Source organism: Rissa tridactyla, chromosome 6, assembly GCF_028500815.1.
Source record: "Rissa tridactyla isolate bRisTri1 chromosome 6, bRisTri1.patW.cur.20221130, whole genome shotgun sequence".
NCBI lineage: Eukaryota > Metazoa > Chordata > Aves > Charadriiformes > Laridae > Rissa > Rissa tridactyla.
The window spans coordinates 50,568,102-50,587,107 of NC_071471.1; the positions used below are offsets into that span (position 1 = coordinate 50,568,102).

The following is a 19,006-nucleotide window of genomic DNA, read 5'->3' on the forward strand; positions in this document are numbered from 1 at the left end:
ATGCTTGCGGCTTCATCACAACATGGAACTAATATACAGAGAAAGCAGAGGGGCATTTCACATCAGTTGCACAGCTCGTGGACAGTATGCCTGTGTCAGCTTTTCTGTGAGCTGATAGTGACCCCATGCAGTGCACCGTTCCTTTTCTCATTTCCATCTGTTCAGCATTTCACAGTTTCTCAAATCACTGGAAGCCTGCTATTGATTTTTAGATGTGTCTTAAGTTTGCTATAAATTTTATACAGAGACCTCATACTGCCAGAAAAAAAGATTTCAGGACAGCTTCATCCCAACATCCACCCTTAAATAAATGGAAGATATTTGCAAATCATTGCAACCTTTTTATAACCCTCTGGGAATGCCTGAGCTGAAAGAAAATCGCCACCACCTTAGTGGTCCCTGATCTCTGCAGAGTAGATCTTTCTTTTCAAGGGAGAATTCAGCCACTTTACCCCTTGTTCTCTCTGTTTTGGTGTATGATCATCTCTCTTTTGGTATATGCACGGCAGCACCAAATCGTAACAGTTGCGTCTGTCTTTGTCCAGCGTGTTGTGTTTTCGTTCGCAGGCAATGCAGTCTCTGCCTTAGATCAGACAGATTCTGCTCTGGCAACGGTACATCTGCCTGACATGGCCCATTGCTCCTGCAATCTATAGCTGAAGCCTCTTTATGTCATTCCACTGTTCTTTTTCTCATTTCCATCTGTTTGTCGTTCCGGAGCTTTTTGAATAATGGAGACACAGTGATTGCTTTTGAGATGTGTCATAAGCTTGTCGTAAGCATTTTCTTTCCTTCAGTAGCCCCTTTGCCAAGCAGTGCAGTTGGAGGATACAGTAAGGGGAATTGACAACTTATTCCAGCTGTTCTGCTGAAGCAAATGCTAGTGGCTCTTCTGCGTGTTTTCCGCTTGCTGTCCGCATTGATTTTCTATTATTCTTGGCAGAAATACCGAAGCCCAGTATTGCAGCCACTGAAAATTAAGGGGGCCTCGTCCCTTGAAGTGTTAGAACAAGAAAGATTTTAGCATTAGGGACACGAGGAAATAAGTGCTTGCACTTTAAAGGATTATTGATATAAAATCTAAGGCAAGAAACTTACTCCTGTTCTGAATTTTGCATGCTTCACCCTTTCCACGTTCATTGAGGTAAAATTCATTACCATAGTTGTTAGCTGTGAAAAATTATATTCACCATGGAGTTAACTATGTGGCTGGATTTAAAGTCCCAGCTTTATTCACAGCCACTTAATGTTTGTCTCAAGCTGTGATAAAGATCTTCTACCTTAGGGCTCCAAGTGATTTGCAGAGAGGTCAGGTAGAAATAAAATAATGTGTTCCTTGCACAGTGTTCTTGAGATGCAGAAGGAAGATGCGAGAGGAAAAGGCACCTGCATTCCACGGGAGTACTGGGTACTGTGACCCAGCAAGGGTGGGATCCCTGTACCCACCAGGGCTGCGGCTGCTGCTGCCCCCCTCCCCGCATTGAGAACCTCTCTCTGATGGCAGCATTTTCATCCTTGTACAAAGCCCTTCGTGAATGATATGGCACAGGGTGGGGAAATGAGTCACTGCCTTCTTTCTGCTTTCCCTGCTGTGGTTTCTTTTTTCTAGGCAGTTATAGAGTTCTTAGCCTTTTAGAACCAAACTTGGTGAGCCTGACCTCGGTGAGATTTTGTTGCATTATTTTCCCCCTCTCCTTGGAATGAAGGGCTATTGTTTCCTCCTAGAGAAGCATAATCAACACTGTGCCTGGAGGCCAAGTCCCTATGTGTTTGACCCTTTGCCTTGGTCACTGACCCGCATTTCATTCAAACATGTGGGTAAATAGTGGCACTTCTTATGTCTTTAAGATTTATGTAACAGACAGGGGAAGATCAGAATTGGAGGTATCTCTTACTATTTTGGGGCCTGGGCTGCCTGCCAGTTTTACTTCTTGAGAAGCAAGTGTTTAATTTTGTGAGCATGAAGCGTGTGACTCATTCTCCTCCTTGACATGCTTTAACACATGTACTGAGTGGTGATTTACATGAGGATGCATTGAGGCTCTGCTTGAGCTGACAGCACTTGGTGCACTTTAATCTCACATGTGGAAAGAGGAAATGAGTTAATCTGTGGTTAAATATAGAGTTGATGAAAGAGGTGGGAAGGGGAGGAGTTGGCTCTAATCTCACTTAGGTTGGGGTCAGTTGAGAGTAACCTCGGTATCTGGATGGTATTACTCTGGAGTAAGTCATATCTCACCTCTGTGGAGCTGACAGTATTAGCTAATGGAAAATGGCGACAAAGTGAGAATATGCCCTAAACTCTGGCATCACTGCAGTGTTGTTCTTTCTGTTCACCCTCTACATGTTGGTGACACCTTTTACTTTTTTTTTTTCTCCTTTCAAGAGGTAACCAATGGATTGTAGGGCTAAGCAACTGCACATTGCTGAAATTACATCCTAAGGACCAAATCTGAGAGTGGACCAGTGTTGATCTACAAGCTTGGTTCTCTGTGATTATCATGAAGATGTACCATGATTTTGTTCCTTTATTTTGCAGTGTATGTTTGTTTTCTGTTTATTCCTGTCCTCAGCTTTGAGCTGGGGATGCAGAAGAATTGAGAAACCAGGATACCTTCTACATAGATACCCCCTTCTCTTCTCCCTTTGTGTGCAGATGTGTTCTTAAACTATGTGCTTGAGAGCTGCCGCCGACCATTCTCTCCAGCTTCCTGCAGGCATGTGTGGTTTTTTTTTAGGGAAGGCTGCATTATCGTATGCCTTACTGGTATATATTATCTACTTCTGAGCAGTTTTTCTCTGTGAAGTGCTGCTGGTATGCTGCCTGCTGGTTGACCAACCAGAAAGCACCCGAGCAAAGAGGGGTGCTTTGCACCAGGCAGGCACTGCTGCCAGCCAGGGCGCACTGCCTGTGCTGTGAAGCCTTATATTGCCTACACTGTTTTGGAGAAGAGGTGAAATGGATTTTGCTGACTCATTTGGGCAGGTAAAAGCAGACTTTTGGGCATGGGCTGAACAAATCTGAAAGAGGAATTGTGACAGCAGCCAAGAGCTGCTTCTCCGAGAAGGCAGCTTGAGCTAATCTGTTATGCGCTGACAGTGTTTTCTCAACAGACTTGAACCCAAGTAGTCCATGTAAGGAATTTGCATTTGGAGATCATGTACTATATGGGTCATGTTTGTTGAGCGGTGGGTAAGGAAAACCACTGGTTTACATAAGCTTGCTAAGATGAAAGGTCCGTCAGAAGAGTTCTTTTTTTTATATTGGCGAAAATCTAAAACTGTTTTTAGAGCTGAAGATCTACCCTGGAATGTACTCGTGCCTCTTTTGTTGACTTCCCAGGGAATCACGTGTTTTTGCAGGATTTGGCCTGGCATGGAGATTAGTAACAGTACCACTGTTGTCTTCACTCTTCCTGTTGGCACAAAGCAATATTGTGTGAGTCATTCCAGTCCATAGACACAGGCTGAACTTTGACCGTCTGTCCCTAAGCAGTCCATATAGATTGCATACAAACAGTTTGTTTGATAAAATCTAGTAAAATGTCCAAAAGCCAATGACATTAGAGATGGGTTATCAATAACAGGCCAATTCTGCTGATTCTCAGTGTTATTATTAATTGTAATTAGCAAAAATGTTATCAGAATCTCTTCTTTGCTGGACTAGCCAAGGTTGGCATTTTTGTTGTATTTGGTACTTACTAAGCTAGAACTCACAAGATGGGGTGGCTCAGATAAGAGGAGCTATCAATGGATCTTTTAAAAATTTCTTATATGAACCACAAGTCTTATGACTTCCAGAGTAGAATATCATAACCATATCTGAGACCAAGGACAAGCATCAACTTAGCAAACAGTTGCTCATGTTGAAGACGGGGACCCTTGTCCTCCCTTCCACACTGCTGCTTGTTGCTGTGCCGATACTGATGGTTGACTTCACGTAGAGCTTTGCCAGCTGCCGAGTGCGTGTGAGCACTGTCTGATCAATATCAAGAAAACAGATGAGCTTAACTTATCTTCACTGGTTGTTCAGTTTAACTTGGTGGATTCTGCCTTCTGCAGATTGTGGAGTGCTCACATGGACCCTGCTGCTACCAGGACTGCGGGGAGTGGTAACCTCCAGCAGGTGTGGGGTGGTGACAAACAGTTTTTGATGGAAATGCCTTCAAAAGATGGGTGTCGATTTCCAGCCTTAGAGGCAGTATAGGCCAGTGAAAAGAGCATTGTGCTATGAAAGCAGAAGCCACAGTTTTTTCCTGGCACTGAACCTCAAGTTATGTGATCAGGTCGAATCACTTTTCATCCATGCATTTGTTTCCCCTTCATCTGTCTTGTCCATTTAAACTCCTTGGAAAAGTGGCTGTCTGTTCTTATGTGGACAAGGGCAAAATAATAATATTTTTATCCTGCTAGTCTTACAGAGTTGATTAAAGTTGTTCTTTCTAAATGGCCTTTAGATCTGAGTATTGTTTGTTGGATTTTTTTTCTTCCCAACCCTTTGCTTTTCCATTGCAAAGCTGGACCCACGCTGATGTGTTTGATTATGTTTTCATTGCCATTGTACTTGCTTTGATTTTGCAGCTCAGTGCCCAAAGCACAGGGCGCTGTACAAACAACATGATGAAGTCAAGCAGGGTCAGCCCCTTTCTCTTTTTACCTTGAAAACAATGTGAAACTCCTGTGTTTCTTTTGCTTGGCACTTCCAGTTCTTGAGCTCGAGGCCGTGTGTGTTTGTGTGCTGCCCTCCTGTCGTGTTCAGGTGTGAGATCACTTGGACAGTGTTTTCCATTGCTGCCTTTGGGGGCACTGGAAGCTGTGCTGTCTGCTTGGTTGTGTGTGAGACCAAGCTGTGAAGTGTGGAAAATTAATGCAAGAATAGCAGCTTGCTGAGCTGATGTCCACGCCTACAGTGGGTTAGTTGTGACGAGGTGCCATTACCAGGGCTCACAAGTGTACACATAGACTCGTCTTGCTGGATCATTCCTGGCCACTGTCTGCGACAAGGAATTTTCTCCTGTTTCTCACTTCTCCTTTTTGCTTTTGGCAGCATTCCTTTCTCCATGGGGATGCAGTTTGAGTGTGGTCTGTGTCCAACCCTTTTAAGAAGTGCCAGGTTACTGGTTGTTGATCTGCAAAAGGGAGAAGGAGCCTGGGTAGCTTGATTCTGCACTACCACAGTATTGTCAGCCACTGTATCAGCCCTCGGCATGAATAGAGCAGCCTCCAGAAACACCCGTAAAAATGTGGACCTCGGTACTTCTGTACTTCAGGCTCATTCCTATCTTGCTCCTGCCATTCCCTTCCCATGTCACTCTGAAAAGCCCCTTATGGCACATTTGGGTACCAGAACAGACTGAGGATTTAGCTTGATGCATCAGAACTACACAAACTGCAGTCTGCCCTAAGCCACAGTGATTTATTTGACTGAGAATCAAAGTGTTTAACACTCTAAACTCAATGACTGTTTAGAATTAGGGAAACCCCTACTTAAAAAAATAAAAAGATGCAGGAAACCTCTTTATCAGCAATCAGCAGTGTGATGAGGTGGTTTTTTTTTTTTTTTTTTTTTGGTTTTGTGGTGGTTTTCTTTTTTTTCTCCTCAGTTTGCTTGATTTCAGTACTCCATCTGTTACATTGCTGCATTCATTGAAAGTTTCTGGATGGGAGTGCCGGTCCGGTTGTATGCCGCTTTGTGCAGCTTGCTGAGCAGTTCAGTTACTGTCGAGGGCTTGGTGTGCTGGCTGCTTGTGCAGGAAGAGTCTGAGTACCTTTTGCATTATTTAGTGGAAACTCTTTCAGCGGACTCTTCTGTTACAGTGGAAATCAAACTCTAACACCAGATAAAGCCAGAATACAGCTTAAGACTAATAAAATTAAAATGAAAAAACATTGAAAACTTTTTGGCAGTGTCCGTCATCTCTGATGCTGTCAGCTCCCCTAATTTTGCTGCCACTGACAGGAAGGGAATTTTTGTCACTAGCAGCAGTGGGTGTAAAGTTTGTCCAAACAGAATCCTTCTGTGAATCCTGCATTGATTTTTTTTTTTTTTCAAGAAAAATGGCTTCTTATGGTCCTCCAGGAGATGGTGTGGGGCATACTTCCAAGGAGAAAGTTTGAATGTTTAGCTATCTCTTCTAGATTGGGGCACAGACCAGCCATAACCTGCATCTGTATTCCTGTGTCTTGCTGCGCTCCCTGGCTATGTGCCAGGTTAGAGCCTTTGCAGTAACAACTCTCAGCACCAGCGGAGTTTCTATCAGTTGCTTTTTGTGCCATTTACTCTTTCCTCCCCCTCTCAGCCTAGCTCTTAGTCCTTGCGATGAGTAACGAGTTCTCTGCTTTGGGCAGCTTTTGGTAGCTGGGACTCTGGCCAGCTTACAGCCTTTTGCCAACTCACAAGGACAGGACAGGTTGGGAAAGCAAACAAACTGTAGTTAATGCCAGCAGGGCAGCTTCTTATGTCGCAGCAAAACCAGGGCTTGACCTTGCCACTGGAGTATTAACTCTCTCGTGGTGCATAATCTGGACAACTTTATAGGAACCTTTCTTCCTGGTACTAGCAATAAGCCTTTCAAACATGTGCCCTTTCACTGATCCCTTTCTGCTTGTTGGAGATGGAGAAACTACTAGACTGTCCCGGATAGAAAACTCTAATTTGTTTCAACTTGTGTTCTCCTAGGACTATTCTAGTTTTATTGAAAAACTAGCCTGGTTCTTCTAGGCTGATTTTTTGGGATATTAGCAGGTCTTGAAAGAATTCTTGAGGCTTGTAACAACATCGTATTATTTGAGCTCTGTGAGTACGTTCTGAGATCGCTCCCAGGCAAGGTCCCTGATACTCTTTGAGAGTTTTTAGCTCTGAACATCACCGTCTGTTTTCTCCATGTCATGTTTATCCTCCACCTGCACTGTCTTGAGGACATCTAATTGGTGAGGCTTATTGGCTGACAGGCTTGGTTGTACCAGGCCCTTGGAGGTTCTGGTCTTGCATTGCTTGTTGAAAGAAACGTGACTCTACTCCCCTCAGAGCTTGAGTAAAACACACATGAGGATTTGTTCAGTCATCCAGCAGAGGAATGAAACTTTGCTGGTTGGTCTCTTCAAGTTCATTTTAAAGTTGTTGAATACAGCGAAGTATGAAGAAGGCAGTGTAGAGAGAGGGTGAGTTGCCCTCTGGAAGAACCTTCTCTCCACTCAGTATGGAAGAAGCTTGGGGTGACTGGCTGACTAGTTCAGCCTGATAAATGACATGATTAAAGTTGAGTGGTGCCAATGCTTACCTTATAAATCAAACTGCAAAGACATCTCACCAAAGCTAGGCTGCTGTTAATGTTATTGAGTGAAACAATAAAGCTGCACAGCCATCTATCAAATCAATGTCAAAGCTAACCATTTAGACTTAATATTGGACTGGAGTTAAATGGTCACATTTAGTAACCATCAATGCATGCAAAAAAATTAATTGTCCTCTGTGAATTCCGTCTTTGTGGCTGTCCGTCTAGCAGTGTACCCTAACCAAGGAATTTGTCCAAAGACAGCCTGGTGTGTGTTTCTTAGTATGTGTCTATTACCTGCCCTTCCTTCTGAGGGCAGTGGGGAGTTACATTTCGTGGCTGTTGTTTCCCCTAGCTCCCAGCCCAGGCTCTGTATCGGACAAGCCTATTTATGCATCAGGGATAGCTGCGTAAGATGTGTATTCACTTCTCTTTTTCTGCATTTTGCAAAACAGTATACTAAATTAAGCTGAAATCAGCAGTGATTTACATTAGTAAACAGACTGTAGGTTGTAGCGAGGTGTGAGTTTTTGTGCTATTCAGCTGTCCTTGCTGCTTGGGGGGGATCTCTAGCAGAAAGGCAGGAAAACGGATGTGGTTTCAGCCTTCCCTGGAGACAACTGTAAATATTGGTTCTCACATAGGGGATGCTAGGATGCGGATCTGGTCAGCCTGCTGTTTATACTAACAATGCTTCCTGGATGGTAAGCAGACGGAATTGCTTCATCTAGAAGTAACGTTATTTCTATGAATGGCTGATTGCTTTCGTACAGCCCTCTTGGTATTTGTGTTGTACAGCAGGGCTAGTGGCACTAATAGCATTTTCTTCCTCTTTGACTTTTGTAGGTATGTATTGTTACATAGCAGTTGCATGTGAAGAGAAGACAGAGTGGAAGTCACTGTCAGAGGATCCTGTCATTCTAAGCTGGGCTTGAAGACTTCAGCCAGCTGACTGGCGTGAGTACCCTGAAGGGGAGGGGAAGGAGCACGTCACTGGGAGACCTCATCCTGACTTGGGGCACCAAAATGACATCTATCTTTATTATTTGCAGTAAAGGGCTTTTTCTTCCTAGTAGCAGCCTACCTGAGTTGTGCAGCAGAAAGCTACGTGTTGGTGAGAGCACCACTATATTATATGAGGTTTTTTGATAGGTGAGCCAGTCAAAAGCTCCACTTCTCGAAAGAGGATCAAGCTCCAAGTGCTATTTTTGTGGTGAATCATGAATGCTTTAGATAACATATATTAGTCACAGCAAGAATTAAATTCACCTTTGCCACTGTCTAATGTGTTCCTTGTTTATTATCTGCATTTGTGACATCCTTTTCTGTTTATTTTGGTGCTGGTCCCTGTAAATATTTTGTGCCTCAGTTTAGGTCAGAAACATACAGAGCTAGTGGGACTTTGGAATTGGAGTGAGGGTTAGGTTTTAGGATAAGGAACAAAGTTAAGCAGTTGGCCTTGAATAGGCTACAAATCCAGGTTTAACATTAGTGTTTGCCTGCCTGTAAGCTGAATTCATTGCCTCATCTGTAGGAGGCCACTGGGTTAGATTTGAGTGGGTGTCGGGATGTGTGACTTGGTGTAAGTTGAGAGCAGACAGGAGCTGTTGGATTGGGATCAGACTTTGGAGGGAGTTATGGAGTTGGTGACATAAGATAAGGTCAGATCCCCAAGGGGCTATTGGGCTAGTTTTAGGGTAGCTGCAGACCTGACAGCTACAAATACTGGTGAAGCTGATTTGTTTTCTTTAGAGGAGTGTGGGGTCTTTGGTAACGTTTGGTCTAAGATTAAGTCCTGGGTTGAAAGAGACTTGACAGTTCTGAGATAAGGTTTGATATTCTTACTTGCCTGAGGCAAAAGCGCCTCAGCCTTTGAGAACTCTGCATTGAAGCAGAAGTCTTGGACACGATCAAGGCTGAGGCTCATGTGTCAAGATCTTGAGACCATTTTTTACCTTAGGGTGACTCTGATATGGAGCCTGTTTGTGATCAGGAAGGCAAAAGTCAAAGCAACAGTTACAGAAAACTGAATCTCTGGCATCCCAGAAATGGCAAATACAACTCGTTTGGGCTACTTCTTTCTTTGTTTCTAAAAAGGCTGAAAGCATCAGGCGAGCAGTCTCTCCTTTCTCTCCTCTTCCCTTTTCTCTACACGGGTGCTCTAGTGGTCTAAAACTTCAGCTTCATATGATCATCTCAACTCCTTTCCTATAAAACAGTGTACCTGATGTTTGTCTCCATGCCAGAGTCACATCCATACTGACATCGTGATTCTTGAAGGTTGCTTATATCTCTCTCCTTCAGTGATACAGCCTTCCAGTAAGGCTGAATCAGTCTCTTGCATGCCGAACGTGCAGAGACTGTTGTCAGCCTGACAGTCCTCTCTGAAGAGTGAAAGTCCAGGCTGTTGGAGAGGAAGCTGGAGAAACTTTTGGGATGTATCAAGCCAAGCTTTAGTCATTCTCCTCCTGCTGCCTTATAAGCAAAATCACACGGAGCCCACTGTTGAACTGGCACAATTACTTGGTCTCTTCTAGTGACAGGCCATTTTACACCAGGTCTGAATAGGGTCCTGTGCTTTGGCTGCAAAAGGGAGGGAAGTTCCCTCCCCTCAGTTTGGCTGCTTTAGAGGGAAGGGAATGCGGTACTTGGTTCTCCAGCCAGAAAGACACACTTAGGCATTGATCTGGAAAAAGAGCATCTCCAAAAAGCCATGGTTCTCAGAGACATGCCTGGCAGTCACAGTGCTTCATGCTTGCACTGTGGCCGACCTATGTCATCAGCCAAGTGATTCCTTCTTCCCTTATCCCTGATGCCTGCTTATTCCTACTTGGCTGTCAAGTGCCATCAAGGTATGGCACATTTGTGCTTCAAGGAATGCATAGCATTGAGTACCAGGGCCTGGATAGCCCGTATAGGAGTTTTGAGGAGAATGGCTTACTCTTTAGCCCCTCATTCCAGGGTCAGTGGAGCTCTAAATAGCTCTTTTTACATTACCTTTTTATATGACAGAAAATACTTGCTTTTCTGTAGTCTGATGACTCTTTTCCTTTAGCTGGGGGCTCATGGGGATGGAGGGAAGTGCTATTTTGCATTTGTTGTTTTTTAAGATCTAATTGAGGCAGTGTTGGGTTTTAATGTGACTTGCAATGCATGCTGCAGATCAACTGTTCACTTCAGACCTTTAGTCCGGGCATCTGGCACTTAGCAGGGACAAAACAGTTCCAGGCCTGACTAGCTGGACCAAAGGCACGAGGCAGTGGGGGGAAATACCTAGCCAGTGCACCAGGAAACAAAGTAAGTCTATGAAAACACAGTGGGTAAATTCTGACTTTATCTTTTGCTGTCATAGGTGGAGGAGGCAAAGTGTGTAAAATGCTATCAAGTGGGTCCAAGGTTCTCTAATTGTTTCTCCCGCAAAGGAGAAAAACGGCCCTAGTGCATGCAGAGAACTGTTGCAGAGGTTGCTAAAGAGTTGCTGTTGTCACTGATGGCCAGACTTCCCAGGGCCCACTGGTCAACAGCTGGTGCCGTATTCAGTTCCTGAATTCATTGCTTCAATTGAATGCTGAAGGTTACTCAGACACGCTGCTCTGAGGTGCAACGAGTTCTCCCTTCACTGCATCCCCTGGAGACAGAGCAGGATGTCTCCTAGAAGATGGCATTGCCCAGAATGTAATTTTGGCTCCAGCCAACTGGTCACATCAGCTCCGCACCAGCTCTGCCCATCTTAGACTATAAAAGAGGTTTAAATGGTGCAGCACTGTGCCAGAAACCAGAGCATTAACAGTGAGAATGAGTTTATAGAAAGCAGGAAGATGGAGTTTTCATTTTTTCCATTGAACTTTTGGGAACAGATGGAGAGTTGATGAGGCAGAGATGCTGGAAGAGACAGTGTGTTTCAAATGTTTTCCTTAATGTCTTCACAATATGCTCATAGATTCATAGCTCCTGCCTGTTTAGTAGAGGGCAGTTAGTATAGGATGTGAAAACTTGAACGCCCCTGGGCCTCCAGAGGTGGATGTTCCCCAAGGCTGTGTTTTCTGGGCTAAGGAACTTCTGACATAAAGGGTCATGGGAGCAGCTCATGGCCTGATGGCCAACGTCTTTGTTTACTTCATTCTAAGTCACCAGAGTGAAGGGTCTGGACTTTCTAGATAGAGACAATGACCCAGGCGCGTCTTGACTGAGCCCTGTACTGACGCTAATAGTCCAGTCCTGCCTCTCTAAATGGCCAATTTTTTTTTTTAAATCTGGTTAGAAGCCAAGAAGAATCTAATCAGAGCCCAGCAGTGCACTGAGCAGCAGTCATTATCATTACTTAGTCATCCAGTTGCTGTTTCTTTGCTCTAACAAGAAATATTTGTGTGGTGGGAGGGGATGGGGGAAGATCAGCTTTTGTCTTCATCTCCTCGAAGAGGTTTCAAGTACGTTTCTTCTCAATACACCTATACGCAAGTGTTGCCCTTAGAGGACAGATTTAAAGTCAGTGAAGCCTTCAAAACTCTGTGACAGCCACAGTTTGAGGGAGAGAAATCAATGAGAAGAGGGAACTGAAATCCTCATTGACTCTCAAAGGCAATGACTTTCAGTTGTGAACTGTGAGATATGATTGCTCTCTCATTAGCTTTCATAGTTACAGATGTCACTGGTTAATAATTCCAGCCAGCTGGCCAAGCTAGAGGCAAATCCAAATTTCTTCTCAGCCTGGTGTTTTGGGCTGGATCTCTACTTATTAATGACACACACAGCAAGTACATTGGGCAGAACTGCTGGGACTTAATTTCCATGAATGCCCAGGCTTGTGCACCGGAAGACATGTTGCTTCTTTTTGCTCTGTAGTTCTATTCCTGGAGAACAGAGGATCAGCTGTGGGTAGCCTGATTTGATATTCACTTGTCTTTAGCAATTAGGGTGCAGTGAAAAGCATTGCAGGAAAATACTGAGATGGAAAGAAAGCACAATCTGAATTTTCTTTGCTGCTTCTGCTAGTTCTGCTAGTTTCATTCTTTACTGCACCCCTACCTCTCCGTTTTTACCCTTGACAATCTACCAAATCACTGTCGTTGGGAGAGGCGGTAAACTCGTGTGCTGGCCCAGAGATTGTGCTAAATATCTGAGTATTTTGAGTCTGAAGAAAAATTAGAGAATTTTACAAAAATCAGCTTCCTTGCATATCATATAGGAGATTACTTTGTTCTGACTGTACCTTAAGGTTAATTTAAGCTCTGCAGCACAAAGGTTAAGAGTGCTGGTAAGCAGCTAGCGCCATTACAAAAGCTTTTAATATTGATTGGGCTGTATTCTGTTACCTCACAGCCAGTGGTGCTCATTGAATGAGGTGCTGGTTGGATCAGTAAGCATGGCTGTGACCTAAACTAAACTTGTTAAACGAAGTGTCATTGATGCTCTTCTGTAGTAGAGGAACAGAGCCTGTGTTCTGCCACACGCAATCCAGTGATCACTGACCATAATCCTTGAGTCCCACTCTCAGTTTGGCACATATGCCACAAATCACAGCAAGGAGGTTTTGCTTCCATTTTGCCTGAGTGGAAATGGCAGTACAGGGTGCAAAGGGCTGGAGATGCTTATGTGCAGGTGGGGATGCATGTTTTGTTGATTGCATGCTGTAACTGCCATTAATTTCCTTAGGACTTGGGTAAGCATAGCCGAGCCCTAAGTTTTTTCCCCTGCAGTGTTTAATTTAGCAGGTCCTGAATTCCACAAAATTGCTTGGACCAGGGTCAGCAACTGTTCAAGGTAGATGGACAAGGTTATGTTTTCTTTTATGCATGAGAGTTTAAATAGGTCACCAGACTGAGGGAGCTGGGAGAAGCTGCTACTCAGGTGACTGCTAAACAGCTGGTCACTCCCAGTTTGTGTTGGTGTGAGGCCGTGCTTTCCAGCTCCTGCTGAGTTCTCCAGTCAGTAGAAGACAGCAGCAGGAGCCATGCCTCTCACAGAAGTCTCCCTTAAAATTCTGTAGATCACAAATCTTAGTAAACTGCAATCCTACCAGGTAGTAATTTTTTCTCTTTTAAATGAGGGATCACCAGCCTATAGCGTATCTCCAACAGCCAGAAGGGACACCAGGACAGTTCTTCAGTCTTAAGCAAGGAAGCTAAATTATGCATTTGCTTTTTTTCAGCTCTTTGAGAAAATTTTCTAGCAGTTTGTCTTGTAGCCTGTGCTGTTCTCTCTGTACATTTAGCAGGTTATGTGTTTTCACTGGATTAATACACACATTATTGTTAAAATGGCCTCTTGCTAGCCCTTAACTACTTCTGCCCTGCAGACTTCCTCCAACTGGCATATTAAGTTCCTATCTAAAGCTCTTAAAAGGGTGTATACGTCTCTACAAGGAGGCTTGCTCGGTCTCTGGTGACAGTCTGAACCCCTTTGTGCCATGCAGATTCAGCTGTAAGTGCTTCCCGAGTCCTTGTGCAGTTGCACTAAGCTGCCTGGCAGGTTGTAGGGGCTGCTGGCAGCAGCGTTTCATTCTGTGGTGACACTGGTTCCCCTAGATTTCAGCTGGGGAGGATGGAGCTGCAGAGTTTGGGCTCAGGTCTGAGGCATCCAAGGGGGTCCGTGTGTTGGGAGCTTTGGGGCAAGCTAGGGCTCATCTCTGGTAGCAGGGAGGGTGCTGTAAAACTATCCTAACCAGAACCTGGGTGGCTGTTTTGTAACAAAGCAGAAGCTCCAGCCCAACGGGGTGAGGATGCTGGGTGAATGAGTTTGCGCGCATTCACAGTACTGGGTGGAACTTTAGCAGCAGTGTGTTGTTTTGGCTGAGTTCTGTTTTGCAATTCAAACCCCAGAACTCGGAGGAAACTGAACTAAAAGCATGAGCATGATGTAAGTTTGCTTGCCTTCCTCCTCCATCTGCAGAACCAAGTAAGCTCAATCACTTTTGCTTAGCGTCTCTCAGATCTATCAAAAGTACCTCCTTTTCTAAACTGCATGTCACAGCACCTCTTCAGTCTCTTCTGGTGGCTGGAAAGACTAGCCCCGTGGTGTATTGGGGTGGCGTAAAAGAACTAGTATGGCTGTGTGACATTTATCAAAACACAAAAACTATGGATGTGCAGCAAACTTTCCAGGGTAGCTTATAACTTGAATGACCCACTCCCTCCAGTGAAAGGATTTGTTTATGGTTTTGGTAGAAAAACAGACATGATATGAGGGTAGCCTTGTCCAGTGGCTACTAGAGCAGTGATCCGGAACATCCTAGAACTGGCATCTGCCCCTGTTATGCCAAAGCCTTCCTTTGTTGTGCAAATTGTTTTGTCCCTTTGCTATTTCCTTCAGCTGTTATGGTGATGTTGTCTTTCACAAAGACATGGGTATTATGGGGGAAAAACACAGTAGTGTTTGTGCAGCAGTAGGTGCAGGAAAATTGCAATGCATAGTACACTATTACTGTGGGTTGATGGTAAAACAACAACACTTCATAAAGCTTTTTGTCTTGTGCTCAAGGTTGACTTTGGAAACAACCAAGCTACATGGCTATGCAGCCATGCAAAGCTTGCTGCCCAGTCTTCCCTTCATTCAAGTGGAATAGCAAATTCTGTGAAAATTCAGTTTTCCATCCAAGTGGTTGTCTGTAGATGAAACTCCTTCCTCCGTGCCAAGCTGTTTGAAGGTTGTCTAAGCTGGTTCCTGCAAAGACCACAAGTGTTTCAGACCCAGTTCTTGACCTGAACATTCCTAAGTTTGGACCTGAGCCAGATGCTGGATCCTTCCCTACTTTGCCTCTCCCTAGGTGCCATTCTTTCGTTCACTAGCTGTTATTTTTACGGTATGGTTTCTACTCCTCAACATTTTAATCACAGTCATTTAAACTATCAGAGGCTTGTTTATAAACCCCTGCTACACAGCGAGCACAGCTTCCAACTGACACACTCTCATGTGGTCCAGGCTCCACAACAGGCTTGACTGAGATCAAGGTTATCTTCGGGTGGTGAGGGAGGTCTCCTGTTGCACACTGTTGTACAAACAAGTATGTTTCAAGTAATTGGAGCCAGTGATGACTGCACAGCTTACTTTGGACAATGTTGTTGGCTTTTTTGTTGGCTTTCCTTGTTTGTTTTTGAGAAGAACATGGGGTTTTGGTTGGATTTGGTTTTCTTTTTTTCAGAGGATAGTAGTATATGACTATTCAAAACATACTGTTTTCCATCATCCTTTATTCTGACTGTTGATGTGTCCGAAATAACCCTTTTCCTCCTCCACCCAAAGCAAATACACCTGACTTTTAAAGGGGCTGGAGTGTAAACCTAGATACAGGCCTGAATTTTGCAAATAGCTAGAAGCTCCTCAGCAGTGGTCTTTTGGGACATGGTGGTAAATGTGGGCTTGGGGGACCCTTTGTTTACTCCAGTTAGAACTACTCGTGTCATGTTTGCACTGAGGTATGGGATTGGTCTTCAGTGAGGTAAGATAGAACAGCATTTTCCCACCTCTTCTGGCCCCTTAGCCAATATACCAAGTCAGAATTGTGTCTATTTTGGCCAGAAATGAAATGCTTCATTTGGTGGGAGGTAGGTATTGAGATGCTAAAAGGCGTATTGGGGAGGAAAAAGGAGATCTTTTGTTGCTGACAGAACCTCAAGTCAGCATTTCACAGTGCATCAGTATGGGTTTACATGAGTAGGTATTTGGAGACCTTTGTTCTGTGTCCTTCACTAACATTTTACCAAAAGAATACCAAGTTACAGTAAGTGTTGACCCACACAGTAACCTTTGCTCTATGTCCTTCTGCAATCAGCAGTTCTTGCCATCAGTGTTGCTTTCTAGGTCTTGTTTGAATGCTGAGCTGCTCACCTTGCAATGATTTGCAGTACATTTTTTTCAATCTGAGTTTGGCAGCAGATCAATGCCTGTGCATGCATATTTTGGGAATTAAAATACAGAGACAGGCTGCAGACAAGAGACACTCTGGAGTGTCAGTCACAAAAACCAGCAGTGCTCGGTGTGCTGGTTGCTGTGGTCTGGTGACAAAGGACAGTACTAAGAGATTTGAGGGTCATCTTCAAATTATTTCCACTATTATGCTACCACTTGATCTTGCACGAATTAAACTCCAAGGTCTGATTTCAGTAAGTCTTGGTCCCGGTCGTTTGTTCCATAGACATTCACTGTGGAAGGAAGGGTGATCCTGTGCTGCTACTCACCTTCCTTGCCAACAGGCTGCCCAGGTCTGGCGCTGTGTGAGTATACCCTCACTCTCCCAAAAGCTGGCACCACCACTACTCCAGTGCGAGTCTTAGGCTGTCTAAAGGGCAGCCAGGCTGCACTGTGGTGGGGACACTCCACTCAAGGGACCCCCTAGGACAGCTTGTGGCTTAAAAGCTCCTTTGATGCCTGTTATAATGCCCATGACGTGGGCATATAATATGTAATAGCCACGCATCCAGTTAGTTTCCCTTTGTGTCACGTCAGGTATTTATGCTACAAATCTCAGCTGCCAAGTGCAGAAACTTTAACTGCCTCTTCAGCTTCTACCCATTGAAATAGGATCTGCCATGTCCAGTGTTAATGAAAATATTCCTTCCTTGACAAGCAGATGCTGCCCATTTAAAAACATGAAAGAAAATGCTTTTTTCAAGTACTTTCCCTGTACTTCAAAGGTCTACCCGTCACTTCCCTTCTGAAGTGTATCCTATACCTGTGCTACCATGGAGTGTTACCTGCAAACTTTCTCTCTTTCCTTTCCCCAGCTCCAGAGCTTCAGGAAGAGTCAGTGTCTTTTCTGATGACAGTGGCAGGGGAGTGACAGGCAGGCTGGGTGGGGGTGGCTGATGGTGAGCAAGCCTAGTGACAGGATGGGGTGACTAAGAACCAACTGGCTAATTAAAGCACAGCAGTAGGAGGAGCAAAGTATTTAAGGGTGCCAGAGAGAGAGAGAGAGATGCCTCCACAAATTTCTTATTACACTTCAGCAGCCAAGTGACTGGGCAACACAGTGAAAGGTTTCCTTAACTCTTTCGTGCCTCTTGTGGAGTGAAATCAAGGAACTAAGAAAATGGCACCATTAACTGAAAAGCCCAAATCAAGGTAAGGACAGTGGTATGTTTTTTAGTCACAGTTAGTCAAAGCTAGCCCTCCTAGAGCTGCTGTGAGCTGAACTCCCAGGACGTTACATGGCACTGGCGTATGCTAATAGACACTGAGTGGGTAGGTCCGTTGGGGCAGTACACACTGATTTTCAGATTGCTTCTTTCATTTGGATAGTTATTTCCAGCTGCTGCTTGAAAAGAGAGGAGATATCAAAGTAGTCATTAAATCTGTTTGTGTTCTTATTAAGGGAAATGGGATGCTCCTTGCCTTCTTATCCTAGTGACCAGATCTTTCTCCTGACTATTTTTATGGGAAGGAAGGATTGAAAGTAATTCCTGAATGATGATTCTGAGGCAGTTGCTAAAATGAAAGTGATGAGAGTGGATGTGGAGTTCTTGGCAATATGTGAATTTGATCACCTGAGGCTGGAGGAATCAGAGGGAAGTGAAGATGAGGACTGACTTCTGGAATGTAGCTTTCTGCTATTTCTGGAGAGACTTTGAAGTCAGACCGTTGCTTAACCCAGCAGTTCGGTTTTCTCGGACCGTTTTCAGTATTGAGTAGAGGAGCAGCCACTGTGTTCTTCATTCCAGCATGTAGGTGACTTTAGAGGCAGCACAGTCCAACAAGGCTAGCAAGCCAGCACTCCAGCCTGAATTCCCTGGCAGGCATGGGTTTGCTGTCTGGCCCTGGATGTGTGACAGTGACCAGCTTTCTGAGTTTTGCTGGGACCTTTTTGTACCTGATATTCAGGTAGATGAATCAGTTCCCTGGAATTTTTTTTCTAGTTGTAGCAGTGCCTCCAGGTTGGCAAAGGCTAAGGAGAATGGCCCTGCCTAATTTCAACTTGCATCTCTAGGCTTGTCAGAGGTGTGTTGGAAGTACTGTATGCCTGGCTCCCCATAGGCGTTGGCTAGAATTAGCTTTATGTGGTTCTCTGGAGGTGACTGCAGTTGTGTGTAAATGACACCAACTCTCAAACTGGTTTTGCTTATTCTGAAAACATAAAAAGCAACCTGTAAGACTGATACATGCACCTTGCTACACTGTGCCAGCTCAACTGATTTCAGATGTTGCATAGAATAGAGGCCCGAATCTCCATCTCTGCATAAAATAGGAATATCACCTATATACCTTGAAAAGTGTTAGCTGTTGCTTAGTGAGTGTTTGCGCAGAGCTTCAAAACAGCCAGTGCTAGCAGAGGTCATAATTAAAAATTAATGTTTGGTGTGGTTGCCACAGTGAACACTGCAATTTCTCTGCCTTACAAAACTAGGAATCTCAGGATGTGTCTGGGAAGGTGTAAGGTGGTCTTAGGCATTAAAGTTATCTGGTCTATATGTCAGAGGTGCATCAGAATCTTCTGTCTACCCTCATTTTTGTGAAATGTTTGTTATCTGGATTTGAACTTTGTGACAATAGTCAATCTCTAATTAGTATTTCTACTTAATGCAACTTCCTCTTATTTACTACTTCACTGTTTGAGAGTGTATGACAGAGGTGAAGGCAGCCTTTGTAGTCTTTGTTATACAAGATCATGCAGCAGAAGCTGCTGGATGTTATTTAGATGATCTAATTGATCTTACTTATAGAATGCCATTCACTGTAGTAAATGCAACGTAGTGCTTGTATCCCTCCATCCTGTGGTCAGCTGAATGGATCCATTGTTATAC

At 44.2% G+C, this 19,006-nt stretch overlaps 1 protein-coding gene across 29 annotated transcripts in view; it reads left to right on the forward strand.

The window, feature by feature from the left end:
- Positions 1-19,006, forward strand: part of SORBS1 (sorbin and SH3 domain containing 1) — a 229,870-nt gene that overhangs the window by 133,515 nt on the left and 77,349 nt on the right. For 9 of the 29 annotated variants that reach the window (XM_054205021.1, XM_054205022.1, XM_054205020.1 and 6 more), the window contains one exon: positions 8,121-8,231. Coding sequence is in view for 20 of the 29 variants with exons in the window: in XM_054205035.1 (XP_054061010.1) it covers positions 17,299-17,330 (32 nt within the window). In the remaining 9 variants the exon portion in view is untranslated. Of the gene's footprint in view, positions 1-8,120; positions 8,232-11,645; positions 17,331-19,006 lie in introns of those variants that run through there. The other 20 variants (XM_054205036.1, XM_054205041.1, XM_054205037.1 and 17 more) reach the window with 10 other exon arrangements.